We start from the raw sequence: 24,150 nt of genomic DNA on the forward strand, positions 1-24,150 counted from the left end.
CACAATTCAGTGCAAAAAGGCAGAAATATTAAATCCATCATCCTCAGATCATTATGCAATAAAAATAATATGCAATAAAAGGCCATGGAAAGACAGACTAAAAACTAATTGGAAACTAAACAAACTTAACCCTAAAGAATGAATGGGTCAAACAAGAAATTATAGAAACAAATAGTAACTTCCTTCAAGAGAATGACAATAATGAGACAACATACCAAAACTTGTGGGATGCAGCAAAGGCAGTTCTTAGGGGAAATTTTATATGCCTGGGTGAATACATGAATAAATGAGGGAAAATTGAGGCCAGTGATTTGGGCATGCAATTGAAAAAGCTAGAAAAAGAACAAATTGAAAATCCCCAATTAAATACTAAATTAGACATTTTGAAAATCAAAGGAAAGATTAATAAAATTGAAATTAAAAGAACTATTGAATTAATAAAATAAACAGAGCAGTTTTATGAAAAAACCAATAAAATTGATAGACCCTTAAAAATATGATGAAAAAAGAAGAAATCCAAATAATGAGTATTAAATATGAAAAGGGTGAATCTATCTCCAATGAAAAGGAAATTAAAAGAATAACTAGGAATTATTTTTACAATCTTAGTGAAATGGATGAAAGTTTACAAAAATATAAATTGCCCAGATTAACTGAAGAGAAAGTCAATTACTTAAATAACCCCATCACAGAAAATGAAACCAAACAAGCCATCAGTGAACTCCCTAGGAAAAAGTCTCCAGGGCCAGATGGATATACTAGCAAATTCTATCAAACATTTAAGGAACAATTACTTCCACTTCTCTACAAAATATTTGGGAAAATTAGTGAAGAAGGAGTTCTAGCAAATTATTTTTATGACACAAATATGGTACTGATACCTAAATCAGAAAGAGATAAAATGGAGAAAGAAAATTATAGACCAATATCCCTCATGAATATAGATGAAAAAAAATTTTAAATAAAATATTAGCAAAAAGACTACAGCAACTTATTGTAAGAATAAGACACTTTGATCAGGTAACATTTATTCCAGGACTGCAAGAATGTTTTAACATTTTGAAAGTCACCAGTATAATTGATTATATCAACAATAAAACTAGCAGAAACCATATGATTATCTCAAAAGACACAGAAAATGCTTTTGACAAAATAAAGCATCCATTCCTATTAAAAACACTAGAAAGTATGGGAATAAATGGAGTCTTCCTTAAAATTATAGGTAGCATCTATTTAAAACCATCAGCAAGTATTATATGCAATGGGGAGAAGCTAGAAGCATTTCCAATAAGATCACGGGTCAAACAAGATGTCCACTACCAGCCCTCTTATCCAAACCAGTCCTATAAATGTTAGCAGTAGCAATTAGAGAAGAAAAAGAAATCAAAGGATTAAATCAGTCAAAGAAGAGACCAAGCTATCACTCTTTGCAGATGATATAATGATAAATGCAGAGAATCCAAATAATCAAATAAAAAATTGCTTGAGACAATAAATAAATTTGCAAAGTTGCAGTATATAAAATAAACTCACATAAATCCTCAGCATTCTTGTATATTTCTAATGATATACAACAGCAAGAGATAGTAAGAGAAACCCCATTTAAAGTTACTGTAGACATTATAAAATATTTGGGAATCTACCTGTCAAAACAAACCCAGGACCTATAAGAACACAACTACAAAACACTTTTCACACAAATAAAGTCTTATGAAACTAACTGGAAAAAACATCACTTGCTCATGGGTAAGTTGAGCTAATATAATAAAAATGACAATTTTACCTAAATTAAATTACATATTTGGTGCCATACCAATAAATTTGCCAAAAAATACTTTATAGAGCTAGAAAAATAGTAACAAATTTCATTTGGAAGGACAAATGGTCCAGAATATTAAGGGAATTAATGAAAAGAAATGCTAGGGAAGATGCCCTAGCCATACCATGTTTTAATCTGTATTATAAAGCAGCAGGCATCAAAACTACTTGGTACTTTCAGAGGAACAGAATAGTAGGTCAATGGAATAGATTGGGTACAGGAGAATCAGCAGTCAATGACTGTAGTAATCTACTGCTTGATAAACCCAAAGACCCCAGTTTTTGGGATAATAACTCACTATTTTACAAAAACAGCTGGAAAACCTGGGATATAGTATGGCAGAAACTTGGTATAAACCACTATATAACAACGTTTACCAAAATCAAGTCTAAATGGGTACATGATCTAGGTATAAAGGCTGATAATGTAAGAAATCTGAGAAAGGAAGGAATAGTTTGCCTGTCAGATCTATGGAGAGAGGAAGACTTTATGACCAAACAACAATTAGAGAGCATTATAAAATGCAAAATGGATAATCTTGATTATAATAAATTGAAAAGCTTCTGTACAAAGCCAGTAAAACCAATATTAAGAGGTAAGTGGAAAATTAGGAAAGAATTTTTATAATCAATGTATCTGATAAAGGCCTCATTTCTAAAATATACAGAGAACTGAGCCAAATTTATAAGAATACAAGTCATTCCCCAATTTGTGAGTAGTCAAAGGATATGAACAGGCTGTTTTCAGAAGAAGAAATTAAAGATATCTGTAGGCATATGAAAAACACTCTAAATCACTATTGATTAGAGAAATGCAAATCAAAACAACTCTGAGGTAACACATCTCACTGGCCAGATTGGCTAACGTGACAAAACAGGAAAATAACAAATGCTGAAGAGGATGTGAAAAAATTGGAACACTAATGCACTGATGGTGGAGTTGTGATCTGATTCAACCATTCTGGGGAGCAGTCTGGAATTATGCCCAAAGGGCTATAAAAATTTCATACTCTTTGACCCAGCAATACCACTCCTAGGGTTATATCCCAAAGAGATCATAGCAGTGGGAGGAAGATGCATATGTACAAAAATATTTACAGCAGCTCTTTTTGTGGTGGCAAAGAATTGAAAATAAGGGGGTGCCTATCATTTGGGGAATGGTTGAACAAGTTGTGGCATATGCATGTAATGGAATACTATTGTGCTATAAGAAATGAGGAGCAGATTCATATTTACCCGGAGATCCTTATACAAAGTGATGCTGAGTGAGAAGAGTAGAACCAGGAGAAATTTGTACACAATTACAGATACAACATATGTTTGATGACAAACTTTGATAGACTGGACTCTTCTCAGCAATGCAGGGTTATAAGTTAATTCAAAAAGACTCGTGATGGAGAGAGATGTCTACATCCAGAGAAAGAACTAGAAAGAACTGAGTTTGAATCCAGATTGAAGCAAACTATCTGATCTTTTTCTTGTTTGATTTTCTTTCCTCTTTCCCATTGTTTATTCCCTCTGATACAACCCTTCTTTATAACCTGACAAATGTTTAATGTGAAAGTATTTGCAGATCCTAAACTTGATTGTATGCTGTCATGGAAGGGGGAGGGGAGGAAGGGAGAGAAAATTTGAAACTCATGGAATTATACATCTGAATCTTGCAAAATAAAAGTAAACAAAAAAAATTAATAAACAACAAAAAATTTAAAAAATAATTTCTTACCATTTGAACCAACAATACCACTTGTAGGGTTGTATCCCAAAGAGATTACAGAAGTGGGAGGAAGACCCATATGTAGAAAAGTATTTATAGCAGCTCTTTTTTGTGGTGGCAAAGAATTTAAAATTAAGGAGATGCCCATCAATTGGGGAATGGCTAAACAAGTTGTGGTATATGAATATAATTGTGTACTATTGTTCTATAAGAAACGAGGAGCAGATGGACTCTATACGTACCTTGGGATGCTTATATGAACTGATGCTGAGTGACGAGAAATTTGTACACAATTACAGACACAACTTATTTGTGATGACCAGCTTTGATAGACTGGACTCTTCTCAGCAATGTAGGGTTATAAGACAGCTCCAAAACACTCATGATGGAGAGAGATGTTTATATTCAGAGAAAGAACTAGAAAGAACATATTCTGAATTCAGATGGAAGTAAACTACCTGCTCTCTTTCTATTTCTTGTTTGGTTGTGTTTCCTCTTTCCCATTGTTCTTTCTATCTGATACAATCATTCTTTATAACCTGAATAATATCTAATGTGAAATTATTTGCAGATCCTATACTTAATTGCATGCCACCATGGGGGGGGAGGCAGATGGGAAGGAGGGGGAGAAAATTTGAAACTCAAGGAATAGTGGAACTGAATTTTGTAAAATAACAGTGAACAAAGAAATTCAAACAAATTAATAAAGACTAAAAAGATAAAAGCAAATCTTTTAATCAAGGCATGTGGATCTGAACCCCGATTCTCCCATTCTCTAGCTATGTTATCATGGGCAAAATGACTTAAAAGAGTTTAAGAGATTTAAATAAGTTAAGTAAGTAAGTAAATAAATAAATTTATAAATAAATATAATTAAATACAGAGAATTGCATAAAATTATAATAAGTTAAGACTTAAAGAGCTAAGTCTCCATTTTCTCATCTGCATCATAGCAAAAATAAAACTTTCAATGTACCTCACAGTGAAAAGTTAGATATTTGGAACCTATAAGGTATGTAAATATCAAATCATTATTCTCTCCACTGCTATTACTATTTGTCCTCATCCAAGGTTTGTTGGAAAAACACTCTAAATCATCCTTTGGGAGCCTCTGGCTCTAAAATTCCTCCAGCTTTTTTAGTCCTGCCCAGTGCAAGATGATTTCAGCTGTCAAGGCACAGATCTCCAGAGGGTCTTCTGGTCACTATGATCTTATGTCACCATTGACCTAATTAATGTCTAATTTTCAAGGGAAATTGTCTGCCTATATCTATGTCCCTGAAAACAATAAGATTGAAGGGAGTGGAGAAGTTGAAAACAGAGAAGACACCCTTTGCACAATCTTGAAGAATGCTGCTATCCTAGGATCACCTTTTTAACTAGTAAGTGAATATACTATGAGAAAAAGCATGAGAAGGGCAAAATGATGATCCAGTCTCTAAAAAATGAAAAGAAGGGCACAGAGATAGTTTTGCAAAAGCTCCTTCTTCCTTTAGTCTTTTTAATTTCTCATACTTTTTTTCTCTAAACTTTTTGTTTGTTGTAACTAGTTCACCCTTTAAACTATCTCTTTGTCTTCAACTGAAGAAACATCAAGGTAACAGGAATCTATCTGCATGCCAAATCAAGTATAGTCAATGACAAGGTCAAGTAACAAATAGATATAAATGTAATTGTTGAACTTTTGCTGTGAACAAAGCAGTGTTCCTGCATTACTCCTGCCCTTGAGAACCATACATTATTTGTTAAAAGTACATTTTGTAGTTTTCTAAAAATTTATTTTATTTTCATATCATAGAAAAAACAAACATTTCTATAACATAGTACGGTAAATAAGATGATTGCATATGGACCTGGGAATCTACCACAAATGATTTGCTATTCCCTTCAAATATACAACAAAGTTAGCATGTAAATCTATTTTTTCACTTTTTTTCTCATCCCTAGACCACCAAGAGATGGATGTCATTTGACACAAATAGTTACATATGTAAAATTATTTTGTATATACTTGTATTTATCAGTTCTTTCTCGGGATACAGAGTGTCCTTCTTTACATATCCTGTATTTTTAATTTGAGTATTTATAACAAAATTGATTCGATCACTTAGAAAGCAAGAAACAAAGTTAAGCCATCTTCCAAAATCACTCAGTTAATGGTCTTAATATGAGAGTTCAATATTCGTGACTCCCTCTAAAGGAATCTTCCAGATTAAAACCAACAAAATTAATATATACTTAAAATGTTTGTTGATTGATTAAATAGAAAAGCACAATTATTGTTACTATTTTTTTACTGATATGATTTCAATGGGTCTTTTACAACCCCATGTATTATGCCTTAGATGTACATTTTCCATTGGTTGAATTTTTATTTTCTGCTAGAGAAGAAAGGACTATAATTAAAATATTTACCTAAAAAGGTTTTCTTTTCTGGTGGTCACTATTTTACCTTCTGGAAGAATAATATATTCTCCTTTTTAGCCAAACTGCTGGGTTTCTCAAAATCACATTATTTCCTTTTAAAATTTTATTGAGGTCTTTGTTTTTGTATTACCTTCCATGCTAGAATATCTCTCCCTTCTCTTATCCATAGAGTAACCCCTTGTAACAAAGAATAAAAAAGAAAAACTAACACATCAGCTCTGTGGGACAGTATATGCAATATTCCACGTTCAGGGTTATATGTCTAAAGCAAGAGTTATTAGCCTCTATTGTGTCATGGACCCCTTTGTCAGTCTGATAATGCCTATAGACCCCTTCTCATCATTATGTTTTAAATAATAGAAGAAAATGCTCAATTTCTCTTACAGGTTAGTGGATATGCACACACACACATCTATATCTATTTGTATACACACATATGTGTTAATAAAGTGTGTGTGTGTGTGTGTGTGTGTGTGTATCCCATCTAAATTTACGGACTCTTTGAAATCTGTCCAGGATCCTGTTGTTAATCCATAGACCTGCAGTTAAGAAACTCTTCTCAAAAGCAACCTAAAAGCTGCCTCTTTGCCACAGCTCTGAAAATGAACATGTAGATACTGTCTAGGGAAACTGGGACTAGAGGGGCAACTCCTTACAGCAGCCCAATCATCTTGTTCTTCAGGCTGCTATAGAGATTTAATCTGGGTAGCCACTTTGTTTTTAATGTTGTTACTGTAAATCCTATACAACCAGGCTCAGGAACAACATAACCAGGGGTCAGCCTTAGACAAAATAGTGAAGGAGGTAAAGGTTGTTCTCACCCTTCTTTCCATTGTGTATACTTTATCCCCCAACTTTACCTTTCAGAATTTCCTCTAGGTACCCACTCCAAAATGTCCTAGGTCCTCAATGAAGCACCCCACCCAGACTTGCTCTTCCATCTTTTGCAATGAACTAATGCTATACTCCCTCTTTCTTGTCCCCAAAGCTATGTTCTCTCTCTTGTCAAACTTTCTTGTCATTTGATGATTAGGTTAGGTTCTCCTGCCTTACAAGGTGATGACTGATTACTCTACAAAAGAATCCTTACTAATGTGCCAATTACTGAATTTAAATGACTTATTCATAGTCACACAGATAGTAAACCATGAGGAAAAAGAAGACTAAAAAATTTAAGTGAATTACCTAGGGTCCCATGGCTATTTAATGGAAGAGCTGGGAATAAAAGCATCACTACCTGTCATTCACCAGTCCAACACCGATTTTATTTTTTTTTAATTATTAAGCCATCATAAGGCAAAATATTTGACATTGGAAATGGAAATCCCCATTTATGAGGCAATTTCCACCTCCCTGGAGTTGAATAAGGCATCATTAACATTCCTTCAGTGCTAAAGCCTAGAGGGAGATCATCTCAGAGAGGGAAATTCCATTTCATAAAGTTTTACCGTCAAGGAAAATGCAGCTCAGCAAGAGTATCTCAAAACTCATCATGGAGTTGGAAGGAAAGCTAGGAACAGGGATGGAGGAAAAACAGCATGAGGAGTTTAATAAGGAAGAGTTATTTAACCATACACAGAATAAAGGGAAGACAATGAAAGAATCATAATATCACTAAAAAGACTTAGAAGCCATCTGGTCCTCCCCACACCTGAACAGAACTCTCCTTCTATCCAACATCCCCAACAAATGGTCATTATACCTTCACTTGAACTGCTGGAAGCTACCCCCTCCATTTTTAAACAACAATTTTTCCCCTTTGCATTGAACTGAAATCTTTCTCTCAGTATCTCTACAACTTTCACCCACTCTTCCTAATTCTAACTTCTGTTGTCAAGTAAAGAAAGTCAAAGCCTTCTTTCCTAGGAGAGTTTTTCTTTTTTCTTTTTTCCCCTATTTTCAAATGCTTTATTAACTTCTGATTTACATCATTCAATTCCACTAGATTCTGAGTTACAAATTTTCTCCCCATTTTCCCCCTACCTACTGCCTCAAAATAGCCGTCCAAAAGAATATCCCCTACTCCAATATGCTCTCTCCCATATTTTCTCCCATACCCCTTTTGACTTTTCCAGTAGGGCATGGTGGATCTTTATGCCCTAGTGCCTGTATATCTTATTTCCCAATTACATGTAAAATAATATGAATAATAGTATAATATATATATATATTTAAACATTTAATTTTAAAACTTTGAATTCCAGATTCATTCCCTTCCTCCCTTGTCTCCCACCCTTACTGGGAAGATAAGCAGTTCAGTATAGGTTGGACATGTGTAGCTAATGCAAAACATTACCTTAGTAGATATATTGTAAAAGACTGACTATATTTCCCTCCTTCCTATCCCACCTCCCACTTGCTCTATTCTCTACTTTGATCTCATCCCTTTTCAAAAGTGGGTGCTTCCAATTTCCCTCCCCCCCTAGTCTGCCCTCCCTTCTATCATCCCCTCTCTCATCCCCTTCCCCCCTACTCACCTGTAGGGTGAGATACCCTATTTTGTGGGTATTTAATTCCCTCCCCAAGCCAAATTCAATGAGAATAAGGTTGACCCATTCCCTTTTGCCTTCCTATTCTTCCTGTCCATTGTAACCATTTTTCCTTACCTCATCTATATGAGATAGTTTACCCCATTCTGTCTCTCCCCATCTCCTCTCATTATATTCATCTCTCACTTCTTAATTTCACTTTTTAAGTGTCATTTCTTCCTGTTAAATTGGCCCTGTGCCCTCTATCTATGTATACCTGTAAACATATATACACACATTCATATATGTATTCATATGCCCATATCCCCTCATATATAGACATATATGTATATATACATGCATATATAAATCTATTCTCTTCAACTATTTTCATACTGAGAAAAGTTTCATCAGTTACAATTATTGTTTTTCCATTTAGGAATGTTAATAGTTCAGCTTTGATAAGTTCCTTATGATTTCTTTTCCCTGTTTACCTTCTCATGATTCTCTTGCTTCTTGTATTCAAACTATTTCTTCCTGGCTGCTTGAAATATTCTCTACTTAATCTGGGAATCCCAGAACCTGGCTATAATATTCCTAGGAGTTTTATTTTTTGGGATCTTTTTCAGGAGGTGATCACTGAATTCTTTCAACCTCTATTTTGTCCTCTTGTTCTAAATCATCAGGGCATTTTTCTTTGAGAATTTCCTGGAGGATGATTTCCAGGTTCTTACTTTGGTCATGGCTTTCAGGTAATCCAATAATTATTAATTTATCTCTCCTGGATCTATTTTCCAGGTCAGTGGTTTTTCCCATGAGATATTTCACATGGCCTTCTATTCTTCTTTTTTTTTTTAAAGCAATCGGGGTTAAGTTACTTGCTCAAGGTTACATAGCCAGTTATTTCTGGGTGTGGTGGTAAGTATCAATGCCTGCATTGGATCCCAGGTTATCCCAACTCTGGGGCCAGTGCTCTTACTCACTGAGCCACCTGGCTGCCCCTAAGCAATTGGGGTTAAGTAACTTGCTCAAGGTTACACAGCCAGGTGTTTCTGGGTGGGTGCTAAGTGTCTGAGCCCAGATTCAATCCCAGGTCATCCCGTCTCTGGGGCCAGTGCTCTTACTCACTGTGCTACCTGGCCGCCCCAATTGCCTTCTATTCTTTCATTTGTTTGGATCTGTTTAACAGCATCTTGATTTCTCATAAAGTCATTAGCTTCCATTTGCTCCAATCTAATTCTGAAGCAATGATTCTCCTCATTGAGCTTTTGACATTCTTTTTCCATCTGGCAAATTTGGCTTTTGAAGGCATTCCTCATTGACTTTTTGAGCCTCTTTTGCTATTTGAGTTAGTCTATTTTTTAAGGTGGATTTTCCTCAGTCAGGCTGTTGACTCTATTTCCATAATTTTCTTGCATCATTCTCATTTCTCTTCCCAATTTTTCCTCCACTTCTCTTATCTCCTTCTTACATTTTCCTTTGAAGCTTTTGGTGCAGGAGTTCTGACTTCACTGTCTTCCTCCTGTTCCACGCTTTACTCCTTTTTGTTCCCAAAATAGGAGTCTAATGTTGGAATCTTCTGTTTGCTATTTCCTTTAACTGGTCATGTTGCCCCTCAGTCACTTGATCCCTAGGCTTTTTTTTTTAAGCAATTGGTGTTAAGTAACTTGCTCAAGGTTACACGGCCAGGTGTTTCTGGGTGGGTGCTAAGTGTCTGAGACTGGATTCATTCCCCAGGTTATCCCAACACTGGGGCTGGTGCTCTTGCTTGCTGTGCTACCTGGCCACCCCAACCCCTGGGCTTTTTGCCACAGTAGGACTTTGCCACCAGACAGGGGAGTTTTGGTCCCAAATGCTGGGGTTTTCTCAGCTGCTGGAGGTATTATATGGGTGCCCTCTCTGAGGCCTCCACATACTCTGGCAAGCTGGGCATATACCCCAGTACCTCCAGCCTAGACTGCAATCCAGATCCAAGAAGGTCAAAGCAAGAGTGATTATCCCTCAGTAAGGTCACTTTTTCCCCCTACACTCTGTAGGCTAGGAGCTGAAGCTGCCACTTGGCACTGGCTGGTTGTGCCAGGCTACTCAACATCTTCTTGCTCTGGGGGCAAAAGCCAAAGAAATCCCACTTACTGGGTCCCAAAGTCCAGACTGCATTGACCTCACACTTTGTCCTTCGTATCTATGTGTTGATAATTCTGGAAATGGCCATAGCTGCTGCTGATCTGGAGTCCCTCTGGCTGGCAGCTTGTCAGATCCACCCTGAGGCTAAAATCTCAAGCTCAGTTCCCAGAGCACTGTGCTGGCAGATCCTGCTGGCCTGCCAGGCTTTCCTCAGTGGGAGGTTAGTTTTTCTGTGTCATTTTGTGGGTACTGCAACTACAACGTTTATTCAGAATCCCCTTTTAACATTGATTGGGGAAGGTGGAAGCCAGAGCCACTTAGAGGTGCTGCTTCTACTCAGCCATCTTGACTCGTCCCCCCCCCCCCCAAGAGTTTTTGTAATAGTTAAATATAACTGCCTTTAATAACCTTTTCATTATTCTCCAAATTTTCTCCTTCCAAATCTGTGTCCCCAGTTTTTCAACTGATCCTCAAATGGCATGGGATTCAGTCATTTTTTTTCTTACTATCCTGGCTGCCCTCTTCTCGATATATTCTATTTTGTCAATATTATTTCTAAAATGTGACAGTCAGAACTGAATCAATTACTTACAATAGGTTCTGATTAGGAAAAAGTATTAGAGATGCCAAATATCTTTCCTGGTTCTGGGCACTGGCTGCTTGTAATATTCTCTCCTTAATCTGGGAATTTAATTTTAATAGATATGATCCATAATTATTTTCCTCCGCCTTCTAGACTTTAAAAAGTTTTTATTTGATCAACAACTGTTTTGGTACCCTCTCCTACCTTTATGTCATGTGAACATTTGACAAATGCATGCTTTTTTAGCTATAAAGATGGAATAATAACTCAATATGTGATATAATTAGTATAATATTTGTCAGAGATAAAGCTATGGATTCTAATTTCTGGGGGAAATGGAGTTGAAAAGAGGATAGGAGGAGGCAAGGAATTTGTGAAAGGTATAATGACTATACCTTTGTGTGGCTAAGGTTAGAAGAGAGACAGATGTTAAGGGTATTAGAGAGGTTGAAAAAATAGGAAGGCAGGGTGGATAAGGAAAGAAGGTTTTAGGTGGAAAACACTGCGAATTTACTAGGGAGGAATGAGAGCAAGCCAATAGTTCATAGATGAAAGAAACAAATATTTGTATGGAAAGGAGAAAAAAAAAGTAGTGCAAAGACAGGTAATATATCAGGAATTTGGAAATAGAGGAGGCCAAACTTCCCAGATGGTATGTAGCACTTGGGAGAGGGATGTAAAGGCCACTGAATTTTAAGGAGTTGACTGATAAGTTAACCAAGAAAGTGAGTCATTTGTGTGGCCATTAACTGTGTGTCCATAACTGTGATGAGGAGAATGAAACTTACCTCGAAGGACAAAGAAACATGTTTTGGCATCTGGGACAAAGCCTGAGCTACCCTATTCAATCTGATCTCTGGAATTTATCTGGAAAGAGGGAAATCAGATTGGAGCAGAGTCAATCTGAAGATAACAGCTATTAAATTTGAGGAGGTGAAAGTCATAAAGGGATATTGTATTATTGGGTATCAGAATGGAACTGGATATTAGAATGCAATTGGGTCACATATCATGATGAAGTAGTTATTTTTTACTTGCAAACCTCTCTTTTATAGATATCTGTGTGGCGTCTTTTGCCACCCCTAAAAAAAATGGTTGCTGATCTCAGGAGACAACTGGGGAAAAGAGCAGATTGTTAGAAATGAAAATATTATCATATGTGATTGTATAAGAAAAGGTTTAACGATAAGACTTAGTTTACTTATGTTGCACTTTATTCCCTCTATACATTCATCCTTCAAGACCAATTCACATCATCCTCTCCATGAAATTTTCCCTGAGTCTACCAGTTAAAAATGATCCTTCCTCAAAATTCTCATTTATAATATGGATATTTGTTTAGTAGTCTTATCTTCATGACTACATTATAAGCTCATGGAAGTCAGATATAATATATTTTTTTCACTTTGAAACTCCTTCAGTTCATAGCAAATTGTATTGCACATAGTAGATATTTAAGAATGTGTGACAAAATGAAATTTTCCTGAATAGTTATAATGGACCATTTGCGATATTCCCAACAGTAACTGCAATATTATAGGAAGATGAATTGTGAAAGACTTAGATACTCTGATGAAGACAATGATCCAAGACAATTACAAAGGACCCATGATAAAACATTCTTTCCATCTTCAGAGTGAGAGCTGATAAATTCTGAGTGCAGATAGAAGCATACTTTTTAAATTTTCTTTACTTCCCTTCTTTATGTTTTCTTTTGCAACATGGCTAATATGTAAATGATTTGCATTACTTCACATGCAAAATTGATACCATATTACTTATTTCTTAAGCGGTAGGGTAGACATGGGAGGGAGGGAAAAATTTGGAATACAAAATTTTTTAAAATCAGTGTTAAAATATTTGAACATAATTTGATGAAATTATGAAATAAATGAAATAAAATTTTTATGAAAAATGAAATAAAAACTTAATGTTTTTAATATTCCTTTACAGAAGACTGAAAATTATCATAGTAGGTTGTGTGGCAAGTTTCCTAATGCTATGGCATTCAGGAAGGGGTCTTGACATTCTAATAAGGTCTTGATTGTCACAGCAGGCTTTCAACTCTGTTTGCTGTAGAATAAAATACAACTCTTAAGAGTGGGACAGCCTTCCTCATGAAGTCCATGATAGAAATAAATGTACTTTGTTTTCTTATTAAAAGGAGAGCTTCAGGATTTCTCAGTATTAAGAGAAATAGTTTAAAACTCTGCCTCAATCCAGTTCTATTAACTGATCTCTGCTATTTCTCTTACTTCCAGATAACTGAAAAACATTTCTTTCAACGCAAGTCAATGAATGAGATAAATCACTCCCGAGTGTCTGAGTTCATCTTGCTGGGACTCTCTGATGACCCAGATCTCCAACCTCTCTTCTTTGTTGTGTTTTCATTGCTCTACATTGCTATTGTGATGGGAAACTTCCTAATTATCCTCACTGTGACTTCAGACCCACGTCTTCACTCACCCATGTACTTTTTACTCGCAAACCTCTCTTTTATAGATATCTGTGTGGCCTCTTTTGCCACCCCTAAAATGATTGCAGACTTCCTTGTTGAGCAAAAGACTATCACATTTGAGGCTTGTCTGGCTCAGATTTTCTGTGTACACCTTTTTGCCGGGAGTGAGATGGTGCTTCTTGTGTCCATGGCCTATGATCGCTATGTTGCCATATGTAAACCACTCCACTACATGACCATCATGAGTCGGCGTGTCTGTATTGTTCTGGTTATCATCCCCTGGTGTGTTGGCTTCATACACACAACTAGCCAGCTGGCTTTTACAGTCAACTTGCCCTTCTGTGGTCCCAATAAGGTGGACAGCTTTTTCTGTGACCTCCCTCTGGTGACCAAACTTGCCTGTATAGACACCTATGTTATCAGCTTGCTAATTGTGGCAGATAGTGGCTTTCTCACCATGAGCTCCTTTCTCCTCCTGGTTGTTTCATATACATTCATACTCATCACAGTACGCAATCGCTCATCAGCTAGTATGGCAAAAGCACGCTCTACACTGACTGCCCATATCACTGTGGTCACTTTGTTTTTTGGGCCATGCATCTTCATCTATGTGTGGCCTTTCAGTGGCTACTCAGCAGACAAAGTTCTTGCAGTGTTTTATACCATATTCACTCCCATATTAAACCCAGCTATTTACACGCTACGGAACAAAGAAGTAAAGACAGCCATGTCCAAATTGAAGAGCCGATTCCTAAAGTCTGGCCAAGTATCTGCTATAATAAGAAATGTCCTATTTTTGGAACACAAATAGTCTCCCCACCAACCTAATCCTTTCTAATCTATTATCTCTAAACTGTGACCAAAGACCACTGTAATGTTAATGTCAAACTTTTCAACTACTTTTGTCAAAAGGCAAGAATGGAGAAATAATTGCAATATTTGTTAAAACAGGGTAATGTGGTGATGACAAAACAAGACAGTTTAATGTAGTAGAGGATATTTTCTTCCCTCTCTCTTGTATCTTCCTTTAAATTTTCTAATAGAAAGTCAAATTTTTCTGTGGAGTTTATTTGAAAAGGAAATAAACTTATGGAACTTAGGTAGAGGGAAAAATAGGTCTCTGCAGAGAGACTCTGCAATTAAAATAAGTACATGAAGCTAATGGGTAGAAAATATGGTGGGAAAAAAATACTAACTTAGGGTCTAGATGATCTGTGTTCAAGGGGCTATTTGATATAGTGGGAAAATCCCTGTTTTTTTTCCATTATAAAGTTGAAGTTTGAATACTGGATCGGCTATTTGATAGCTTTGTCACATCAGACAAGTCTTCATGTCCTTTGGTATCATTTTTCTTATATGCAAAGGGAGACATTGAACTAAATGCTGTCCATCTTCCATCTCTAAATCCTAAAGCTGAATTCCTATTTCATCTCTGCTGTTTACTAGCCATAAAATTTAACCTCTGTGAATCTTGATTTTGCAGTCTTTAAAAAAGAGACAATAATATATTGTTTTGGGTCACCTGAAGGCCTTTGCTCACACTTGAACACTTCCATGAAATGCCATACTGGTTAGTGATATACATGATAAATGAGACGAAAAAGAGAGCATATGCATTTATACTTTCCTCCACTGCCAACTCTGCTTATATCTTATTATATCAGCCTTCTACTGAAAAAAAAAACTTTTATCACCTAATTATGGTATAAAGAATAAAATAGGGGTGGCAAGGTGGTGCAATGAATAGAGCACCAGCCCTGGAGCCAAGAGGACATGTGTTCAAATCCAGCCTCAGATATTTAACACTAGCCATGTGACCTTGGGCAAGTCACTTAACTCCAATTGCCCTGCCTTCCACCCTCCAAAAAGCAAAACATAAAATAAAATAAATAAAATGTAAACTGCTTATCTTGGTTTTCAAAGCCATCTGTAATCTGACTGCAACCTACCTTTCCAGCTTCATGTCTCACTACACTCTTTCATAATTCTACTTAACAACAGGTTATTCTTTTTTATCTTATAGTCTTGGCTTCTCTTGCCTCCTTGCTCTCTGATTAGAGACAGGTAGGTGTTGCAATAGATAGAGTGTTGGACGTGCAGTCAGGAAGTTGAGTTCAAATCTAGCACTAGACATTTCCTAACTCTTTGACCCTGGGTGAGCCACTTAACCTCAGACTGCCTCAGTTTCCTCAAATGGAAAATGGAGATAATAATAGCAATTACATCCCAGGGTTCTTGCAAGATATTTGTACAGCACTTAGCAGATTGTAGGTGCTTAATAAATGCTTGTCTGCTCTGATTCTTCCCCTCCCCAACAACATATCACATGGTTGGAATTCCAGTAGAACATTAGCTGTGTGAGGGCAGGACTTTTTCATTTTTATCTTTGTATCCCTTGCACATATCCTAGGACCTACAATTGTGCAGGTGTTTTATAAATGCTGGCAAATTTAATGGAATTAAATTCTTCACTATCCATTTCCATCACTCGAAATTTCTTCTCTTTTTTCAACTTTTCCAGCTCACGTGCTATATCTCCCATGAAGCTGTCTGTATTGCTTGAGCTGAAATTGATTTCTTCTTTTATCTATTTTTACACAGTGCTCTATACATTCTTCTTTGCAGCAGCATCACCTCCACTACTACATCCATTAGATTTTAAGTTCCTCGAGGAAAGGGCTTTGTTCCTTTTTTCCTACTTGATATTTTTATACCTAATGCAGTGGAAAGAACTTGAATCAGAGGATCTAAATTGAAGTCCCATCTTTTTTTTTTAAGCAGTCAGGTTTAAGTAACTTGCTCAAGGTTACACCGCCAGTTACTTTTGTGTGAGTGCCGACTATCTGAGGCTGGTACCGATCCCAGGTCTCTTGACGCTGGGGCCAGCGCTCTCACACACTGCACCACCTGGTCACCCCAAAGTCCCATCTTTAATGTTTACTACCTGTGCAACTTTGAGGAAATCATTAAGTGTCTCAGGACCCCAGTTTGCTCATCTATAACATGAGGCCTAGATTGTATTTAAGGTCTGCTCTAGCCCTGGAGCTATGTGCAAGGTTGCACACAGTAAACACTTAATAAATGCTTGTTGAACTGAAATTAATTAAAACCTTCTATTCTACAACTTAAAATAAGGAATAAAATACAAATGCTGTGCCTCAAGAGAGATCATTTAAAATCTTCGTGTTAAAGTATAAATCAGCTCCTTTCTCTGAACAGGTTATGAAAAAAGAAGGATGGAAGAGGTAATGACTTCCTAAAATGGAGATGGGGGAATTAAGCCAGAAGGAAGGGTTATAAAAAGGAGTTAGTGGGGAAAGATAAGACAAGCCATTTTCTGAATAGTTTAACCAAGGGCTGACACTGATCCTGGCAGTTGTCAATGACTGAAGTGTAGAGTTGAAATTAGTTATGATAATTCAGTCATGGTATAATTATTCCCACTTTATCTGGATTACCAATTGTCAAATCTTCAGATTAACTCTATTGTTAAAATGACCCAACAAGACCCTGAGTTAACTTGGAATACTTTGGCCAAGCATGAATAGTTTAGATGTTTCCAGTAGAAAGAAATAAAAGGAAGGAGCTCTTTATGAATATTTGTGTAGTCTGTGTGTGTGTGTGTGTGTGTGTGCACGCACGCACAGGTGCATGTGTGTTATGCCAGAGAATGAGCACAGTGAAGTTGTCTTCAAGAGATAGAGGATTTTAAGAGATTTGAAATGAATGAACTACAAGGTTTATTTTAAAGTCTCTTGGTTCTCAGATTTTCTTACTTAAGTCAGACCTGGCACTGAAATTAGTCTGTTTGAAGAACTGCAGATATAGACTAAAGAACTGAAATACTCACTGATGATGGTTCTTATCAAGTAACACACTTGCACACCCATTATAATGACATCCATGCAATGTTTTGTTTTTTAAACCACTTTTCCCAATGAGACTGTGAAACAAGTCAGCTTTATTTACTCAATCCAATTTTTTGCAGCTTTATTTACACAACCACCTTTTATTCTGCCCTTTGAAGGAGGACCAAAGGTATCACAGGGTAATGTCTTGACTCACAAGTGAATTGGATTGACATAAAGCAGAGTTGCAGAAGGTCTCACTTTCTCTTCCAGATTCATCAAAGGCCAGTGGCAAGACAAAAGTCAAGTTGACTGGTGATGAGCCAGGATGAAGTAGATGACCTTAGTTTTTGTTGATGTCTGACCAATCTCTAAGCATTCCACAGCAACTGCTTCAGCCACTTTAATGACATTTGGAACAAATTGTTCTTGTCACGCCCCATTCTGCCAGGGGAAATCTTCACATTCTTGGGGTAGACATCCCCTTTACTCACTAATAGTTTTGAGGCCTGTTGGTTACTGACAGCATGTCTGCAGAGATGGTTTTACCAGGGTGTGGCTGTACTTGTTAAAGCTTCTTGGAGCAGCAGGTGAGAGTTGAGTGACATATGGCCACCAAAAGTGGAGAAGCCTTAAAAAGGTTTGGCAAGCCCTTACACCAGAGCTGCTAGGCCTCCCTGAACACCTCATAAAGAAGCAAAGGAAAGGAAATATAGAGAAAAGCAGGTCATTCCAACAAAATAGTCCATTATCAACATCGCTCTATGAGATGAGTATGCCAATGTGTTGGTCTGTCTTTATAAGAAAGAATTCATCCAAAAGAACATGATAGAACACCATGTTCTATCATCCATCCCACATTTTACTATATTTTCTAGAAGTACAGCTTTAGAGACCTTATCAAATTCTATTAGATAGCTGCTCTATTGTCCTTACCTACCAAGTTAGGAACTCTGGAAGAAAAGGAATTAAGCTAAGATGATCTATGCTTGATGAAGGTACATAACGTCTTGGAGATTGTCACTTCAATTTGAAGGTGCTCACTAACTATCTTGGCTTCTGAGAGAGGATCAGTCTCTGGGCCCAGAACCCTCTCCTTGTTACATCTTGAAATCATAGAGTGTTGGGAATAGAGGGGACATAAGAAGAAGATGGAATGAGATAATGCAATATACCTCCCAACCTGTGGCCTTTCAACTCACAGTGAAGGGAGCAGTAGCATATTATAGGAAATTTCTAAATCCCTTAGTACAACAAGCACCATCAATATTATCTTTATTTAGACATTAAAATATGCAGGGACCTAGTCTAACAAATTACCAAACTTTGTGTAAACTTATTAAAGAATGCTTCTCATACACCTCTTTATTACTATTCAAATGTACACAAGTATTGTCGATTTACAAAATGCAGATTCATACAATATTAAATTAATATTATCAATACACAAATACATAGATAACATAAATTAATATTAAATACAATACATTTTTAAATTTATAATCTTTTTTCTTAGTCTACATTTTCTGCATCAGTGTATTCAAATAGTACAACTATAATCACATATTCTTCAATATGTGTTTTGGTAATAAAAAAAAGATGTTTTTATACTTATAAAAAGTATTGGGAACTATTGTGTTGAGCTGCACTTGGAGTAAGGTGTCATGGATTATCATTCTGGCCAATATCTGTGTGACTATGGGCAACACAGCTCTCTAGGTCTCAGTGATCTTGTCTGTAAAGGGTCATATTAATTAATCTCTAAAGTCATTTCAGCTCTGAAACACTGTTATCTCAGTTCATTAAATTCCTTATGGCAACCATCTGCCCTCTGGCAGATCTGGTGCTAGAACAATGTCAGCTAAAACTGTCTCAGAAAAGTTACTTAGTTCTCTTTAAAGCATATATGTCAAAAAGAGACCAGGTGACTTATTTAAGATCACCCAAGCTAGCTGAGTGACAGAGCCTAGATTCAAGAAAACTAACTAACATTTACATAGCACTTTAAGGTTTGCAAGGCACTGGAAAAATACTAACTTTTTTCAATCCTCACAACCCTGGGAGGTATGTGCTATTCTCATCCCAATTTTACATATGAGGAAATTAAGGGAAAGAGAGGCTATGAATTGCATAGCTAACAAGTGTCTGTGACAGGATTGGAATTCAAGTCTTCTTCACTCAAGGTCTGCTTTTACCCTCCACCTACCATTGTATCTAGTTGTCTCTATTCAACCTACATTTATATAACACTATACTGTCTACAAAAGATTTTCCAAACAACATCAGGAGGTAGAAAGAGCTAGCATTGTTATCTCTATTTTACTCAGGAGAGGACAGGGGTTTGGAGAGGTTAGCTGGTTTATTCCCACTGCTTCTAATATTTGAATCCTCATTTTGAACTCTTATCTCCCGACTCTAAAACTCCATGCTTTTCCATCACATCAACTCCCTTTCCTTGTTATATGTTGTTTATTATATCAGTTTTGCTTCCCCAGTTCTGCTTTGCTTATGTAGAATTTTTGTTGTATTCCTTGGGCACATACCACTTAACAGCTGGTGGAGGCAGCCTCTAGGTGGAACTTAGGGGAAATTAAAGCTAGTTGAATAAAAATTTGTGGTAGATTTTTAGTCAGAAGGCAAATTAAAAAGCATTTACATTTTTCTTAATATTTACTGTGTCCTTCTTCCATGGCTGAATCACAGCTAAGTAATTTCCTGTCATCCCAATTTTGTTTTGATGTAGGGCTTGCCACAAGGCACATCTCTAGTTGTTACCCATAACTTGTTGTGCCAACACCTTATACGATCCAAAGACACAATGAGAGTGAACAGAAACCCTTCTCCTTATTTAGTTAAGGCTAGACATTTTTCTATCATCACCACTGTCATCCTCTACTCTCTTGGTCCCTTCCTTTCCTATCACCTTTGTTATAAATTCAGAACATGTTGAAGACAGTATGTAACCAAAACAGAAAAATAAGATTAATGATTCCTTTTGTAGCATAAATGCCCACGTGTAAATCCCAATTCCCCAAACAGCAGCCTCCCAATAACGGGCCAGGGAACTGGAGAATTCCCTCCTCTATTCTCTGGTGTCTTTGGTGGCAGCACTGTTGTTACCACTATTAAGGTTGCCTGTTCAACATGACCAAGGTATTTGAAAGACTGAAATTAGCAGCTTAGGATCCTTTGAAGGTAGGTTATTCTGAGACTTGTTTCATTGGCTGACTAGTGAATCGACTGATTGTATGAATTAATGAATGAGTAAAGTGAAGTGAATGAGGGAAGCTTCAAAAGGTGTTGTACTCTACTTTTTTCTGGTACAGGTTGGTCTAGATGGTGCCTGAGCTATCTTTTATTTCTGAAATTTTATAGATCCCATGATTTAAGTGAACCTGGAGTAAAGGAATTCCAATTTGAATAATTCCTCCAACACATATTAGTTGTGTGACCCCAGACAGGTTATTTAGCCACCTAGAGCCTCCTTTTCTTATCTGTAAAATGGGATATATCTACAGTACCCACCATTTAACAATGTTAATAAGGGTGAAATCATATTATATAAAGACTTTTTAAACTCTAAAGCACTAAACAAATGCCATCTATCATTATTGCAGGTTCATTTTTAAAATATAAATCTAATACTTTCAAAAGTAAAAACAAATTTATGGGCAGCTAGATGGCACCATAGAATAGAGCATTGGCCTTGAAATCAGGAGGACATGAGTTCAAATTCAGACTCGGACACTAGATACAACTTCTGTGTGGCCCTGGGTAAATCACTTAACCCCAATTGCCTTGCAAACAAACAAATAAAGAACCTAGTTTTTATTTTAGGCTGCACCTGTTCTACAAAACACCTTTTAAGTATTTAGGATGAATTTAGGGCAATGTATGACTGAGTATCTGCCAGAGATATTACAAAGGGAATGTTTATATTGAGAGGAAATACAATCTAAATGTCTTTTAATATTTTAATTGGTCTTACTTTTACAGAATCTCAAAATTTCATAGCTGGAAGGACCTTAGATGCCATCTAGTTCAACATTTTAATTTAATATTTTAGATGACTAAGGTTCAAATAGTTTAATTAACTTGTTCCTGGCAGTATGGGTAATGATTCAGAGAGACAGGAATTGGTTTATATTTTTTATTTCTTTAATATATAAATATGTAAAAATATTAATTATTTCTTCACTGGGGTTAGCCCCTCCAGCAACACAGGTCAGAACTTCTCCAATCTGTAGTCAAAGGTCTTCAAGAGTTCCCATGGCCCAGAATGTTCACCTGCTGTCTAAACCTGCATAGGTTGATGCTTTGGTATTACACACACAATCCATAACAGAGATTTTCTTAATAGATTTTTTGGCTTGGAGGGACATGCTAGAGTTTGTGTCCAGTTGGTACAGAAGATTTGGAGAACCCAGATTAGCCTCCACGTCATGGAGACAACATAAAATATTCACTCATCTTCTGAGTACTCAAATAAGGTCTTACTCAGTTTTACGATGACCTTTACTCAGAATCCAGTGAAAAAGTAAAGAGGAGAGAATTCTCTTTCTCTCCTCTACACCAAAAATTAGTGCTTTGTTTTTACACATCTTATTTCTTTGAATCCCAGGGTGAAGTGATATGCCTTTTCAAGCCTAATTTTTCTTCTCATGCACCCAAGTCCTTCTCATCCTCTACCAGAGCCTACCTCTACCCTCTTACATGTTTATTCTCTCTCTCCTTACTACCTTCTTCCTTGATGCCAAGAAATGTCTGAGCCTCTCCTTTTCTTGACTAGGATAATACCTAAAACTATGCCTCTTATCTCATTCAGTACTAAAATTCTAGAAAAAAATAGTCTACAGTTGATATAAACACAATTTCCCACTCATTTCCAAACAATTCAGATTCTATTCTCATCATTTTATGGGAAAAGCTCTTTCAAATGTTATTGATGACAACCTGCCTATTTTCTGAATTGTGACCTTTTCCCCTCAATTTTGAGCCTCTTGGACCTCTTTTCATGAGATAATGTTAATGACCATCTTCTTAATTCTCTGATTTCCTTTGTTTTCTGTGACACAGTTCTCTTCTCGTTCTCTTTCTAGTTCTCTTACTTTCCCTTTCTCTGTTTCCTTTGATGGATGTTCTTTCTTCCTACCTTTAAATATGTGCTTCATTTTCCAATGTTCCAGCTTTACCTCTCTTTTTTTCCGTTCTCTACATTCTCTCAGATGTCAATCTCAATTCCTGTTAGAGCTTCTCAAGTATAAGTTGCCTCTGAAATATAAGTTTCAGTTCTTACTCTTCCCCTGACATTGACAAACAATTCAACAAATATTTATTTAGTGCCTGTCATGCATAAGGTACAGTGATAGGCACTAGAGATACTAACTTAAAAAATGAAAAATACATATACTGTATTTCCATTTTTCAGGAATGTTACCAGTTATATCTTCACATTTATATTCAGTGGGTCAGGGTGACCATTCCTGGTAACTACAGGACCAAGTAAAGCATAATAGCTTTTAAGAGTGGTTTAAGATTTACAAAGTACTTTGCCAATATCTGATTTTATGATCACAACAACCCCAGGAGGCAGGTGCTAATCTTATCCCTATTTTACAGATGAGAAAACAGAGAAACGAAGAATAGTCAGTTGTACCTGTCTGATTACTTGTATTTCAAGTCGCTACCTCTTGCCTTAATTTGTTTCATTGATCCTCTTCCATAACTTGTCACTTTGATCTTTCTGTAACCCATTCCTGCCATGACTTCTCTCTGTTTCCTCTTCTTAAAGACTATATTAATTCCCAACTTAATTTCACCCAGAGCACCCCTCTACCTCAGCATGGTGGAATGGGGCAAGTGTGAGAATCTCTGTGTTCAAAAGTGACCTTTAGCACTTATTGCTTGTGAGACCTTGGACAAATAACTTAATATCCCTGCATTTAAGTTTCCTCATCTAGAAAATGAAGGACTTGATAATGGAAAGTATCTAGGGTTCCTTTCAGTTTTACATGTATCATCTTATGATCACCTTCTTGATGACATTTTCTGAGATTCACGTTCAAGGGGTCAATAAGTTAAACTCAAAGTGGTCTTTTCTCTTTGAAAGTACCCTACAGAAAGGCATATCCATCTTCCAATCCAATGTGTCCCCAAAATAAATAAATTTGGGCTCTTAATTTCACTACTTGCACTGTTACTATCATCATGGTACGGCCATTCTCCCAGTCAACATAGTCTAAAAATTTTCTGAGCAAGCTTGTACTTTACCTTCCTTTAGCCCCTAGATATAATTAATCGCCAAGATCTATAGATTCTAGATAAAAATATCCCTCACGTTTTCCCTCATTTCCATTTTTATTGACCCCATCCAACCTATTCCAGAACCTCTTTACCTATCACATATATAATTGTAAGAGCCTTGTAGTAGGTTAGCTCAGCTCTAATATGCCTTCTTTCTGTTTCATTCTTCATGGGGGATAAGGTATGAACCTGCTCTTTCATTGAGATGAGCTCCCAGGTATAGAAACACTCTACCAATATAGGATTAAATGACTTGCCCAGTGTCACAAAGTTAGTATGTATCAAAGGCAGAACAATGAACAGAAGCCTTCAAAGTCAATTCTCTTTCTCCTACTCAAAAGTATTAAAATTCAAAGCCCACAGGAGAAAGCAGACTGAGTCAGTTTATGTAACTGAAAAAAATG

At 36.5% G+C, this 24,150-nt stretch overlaps 1 protein-coding gene across 1 annotated transcript; it reads left to right on the plus strand.

The window, feature by feature from the left end:
- Window positions 1-13,399: 13,399 nt before the first annotated feature.
- On the plus strand, window positions 13,400-14,406 carry LOC138168425 (olfactory receptor 4K15-like). The gene has a single exon (XM_069097452.1). It carries the CDS (start codon window positions 13,432-13,434, stop codon window positions 14,404-14,406), a length of 975 nt encoding a protein of 324 aa, XP_068953553.1. The 5' UTR covers window positions 13,400-13,431.
- Window positions 14,407-24,150: the final 9,744 nt, after the last annotated feature.

Source organism: Petaurus breviceps, unplaced genomic scaffold (genome assembly GCF_028583685.1).
Source record: "Petaurus breviceps papuanus isolate PSGF00001 unplaced genomic scaffold, PetGlider_PUasm1.0 37, whole genome shotgun sequence".
NCBI classification, from domain to species: Eukaryota; Metazoa; Chordata; class Mammalia; order Diprotodontia; family Petauridae; genus Petaurus; species Petaurus breviceps.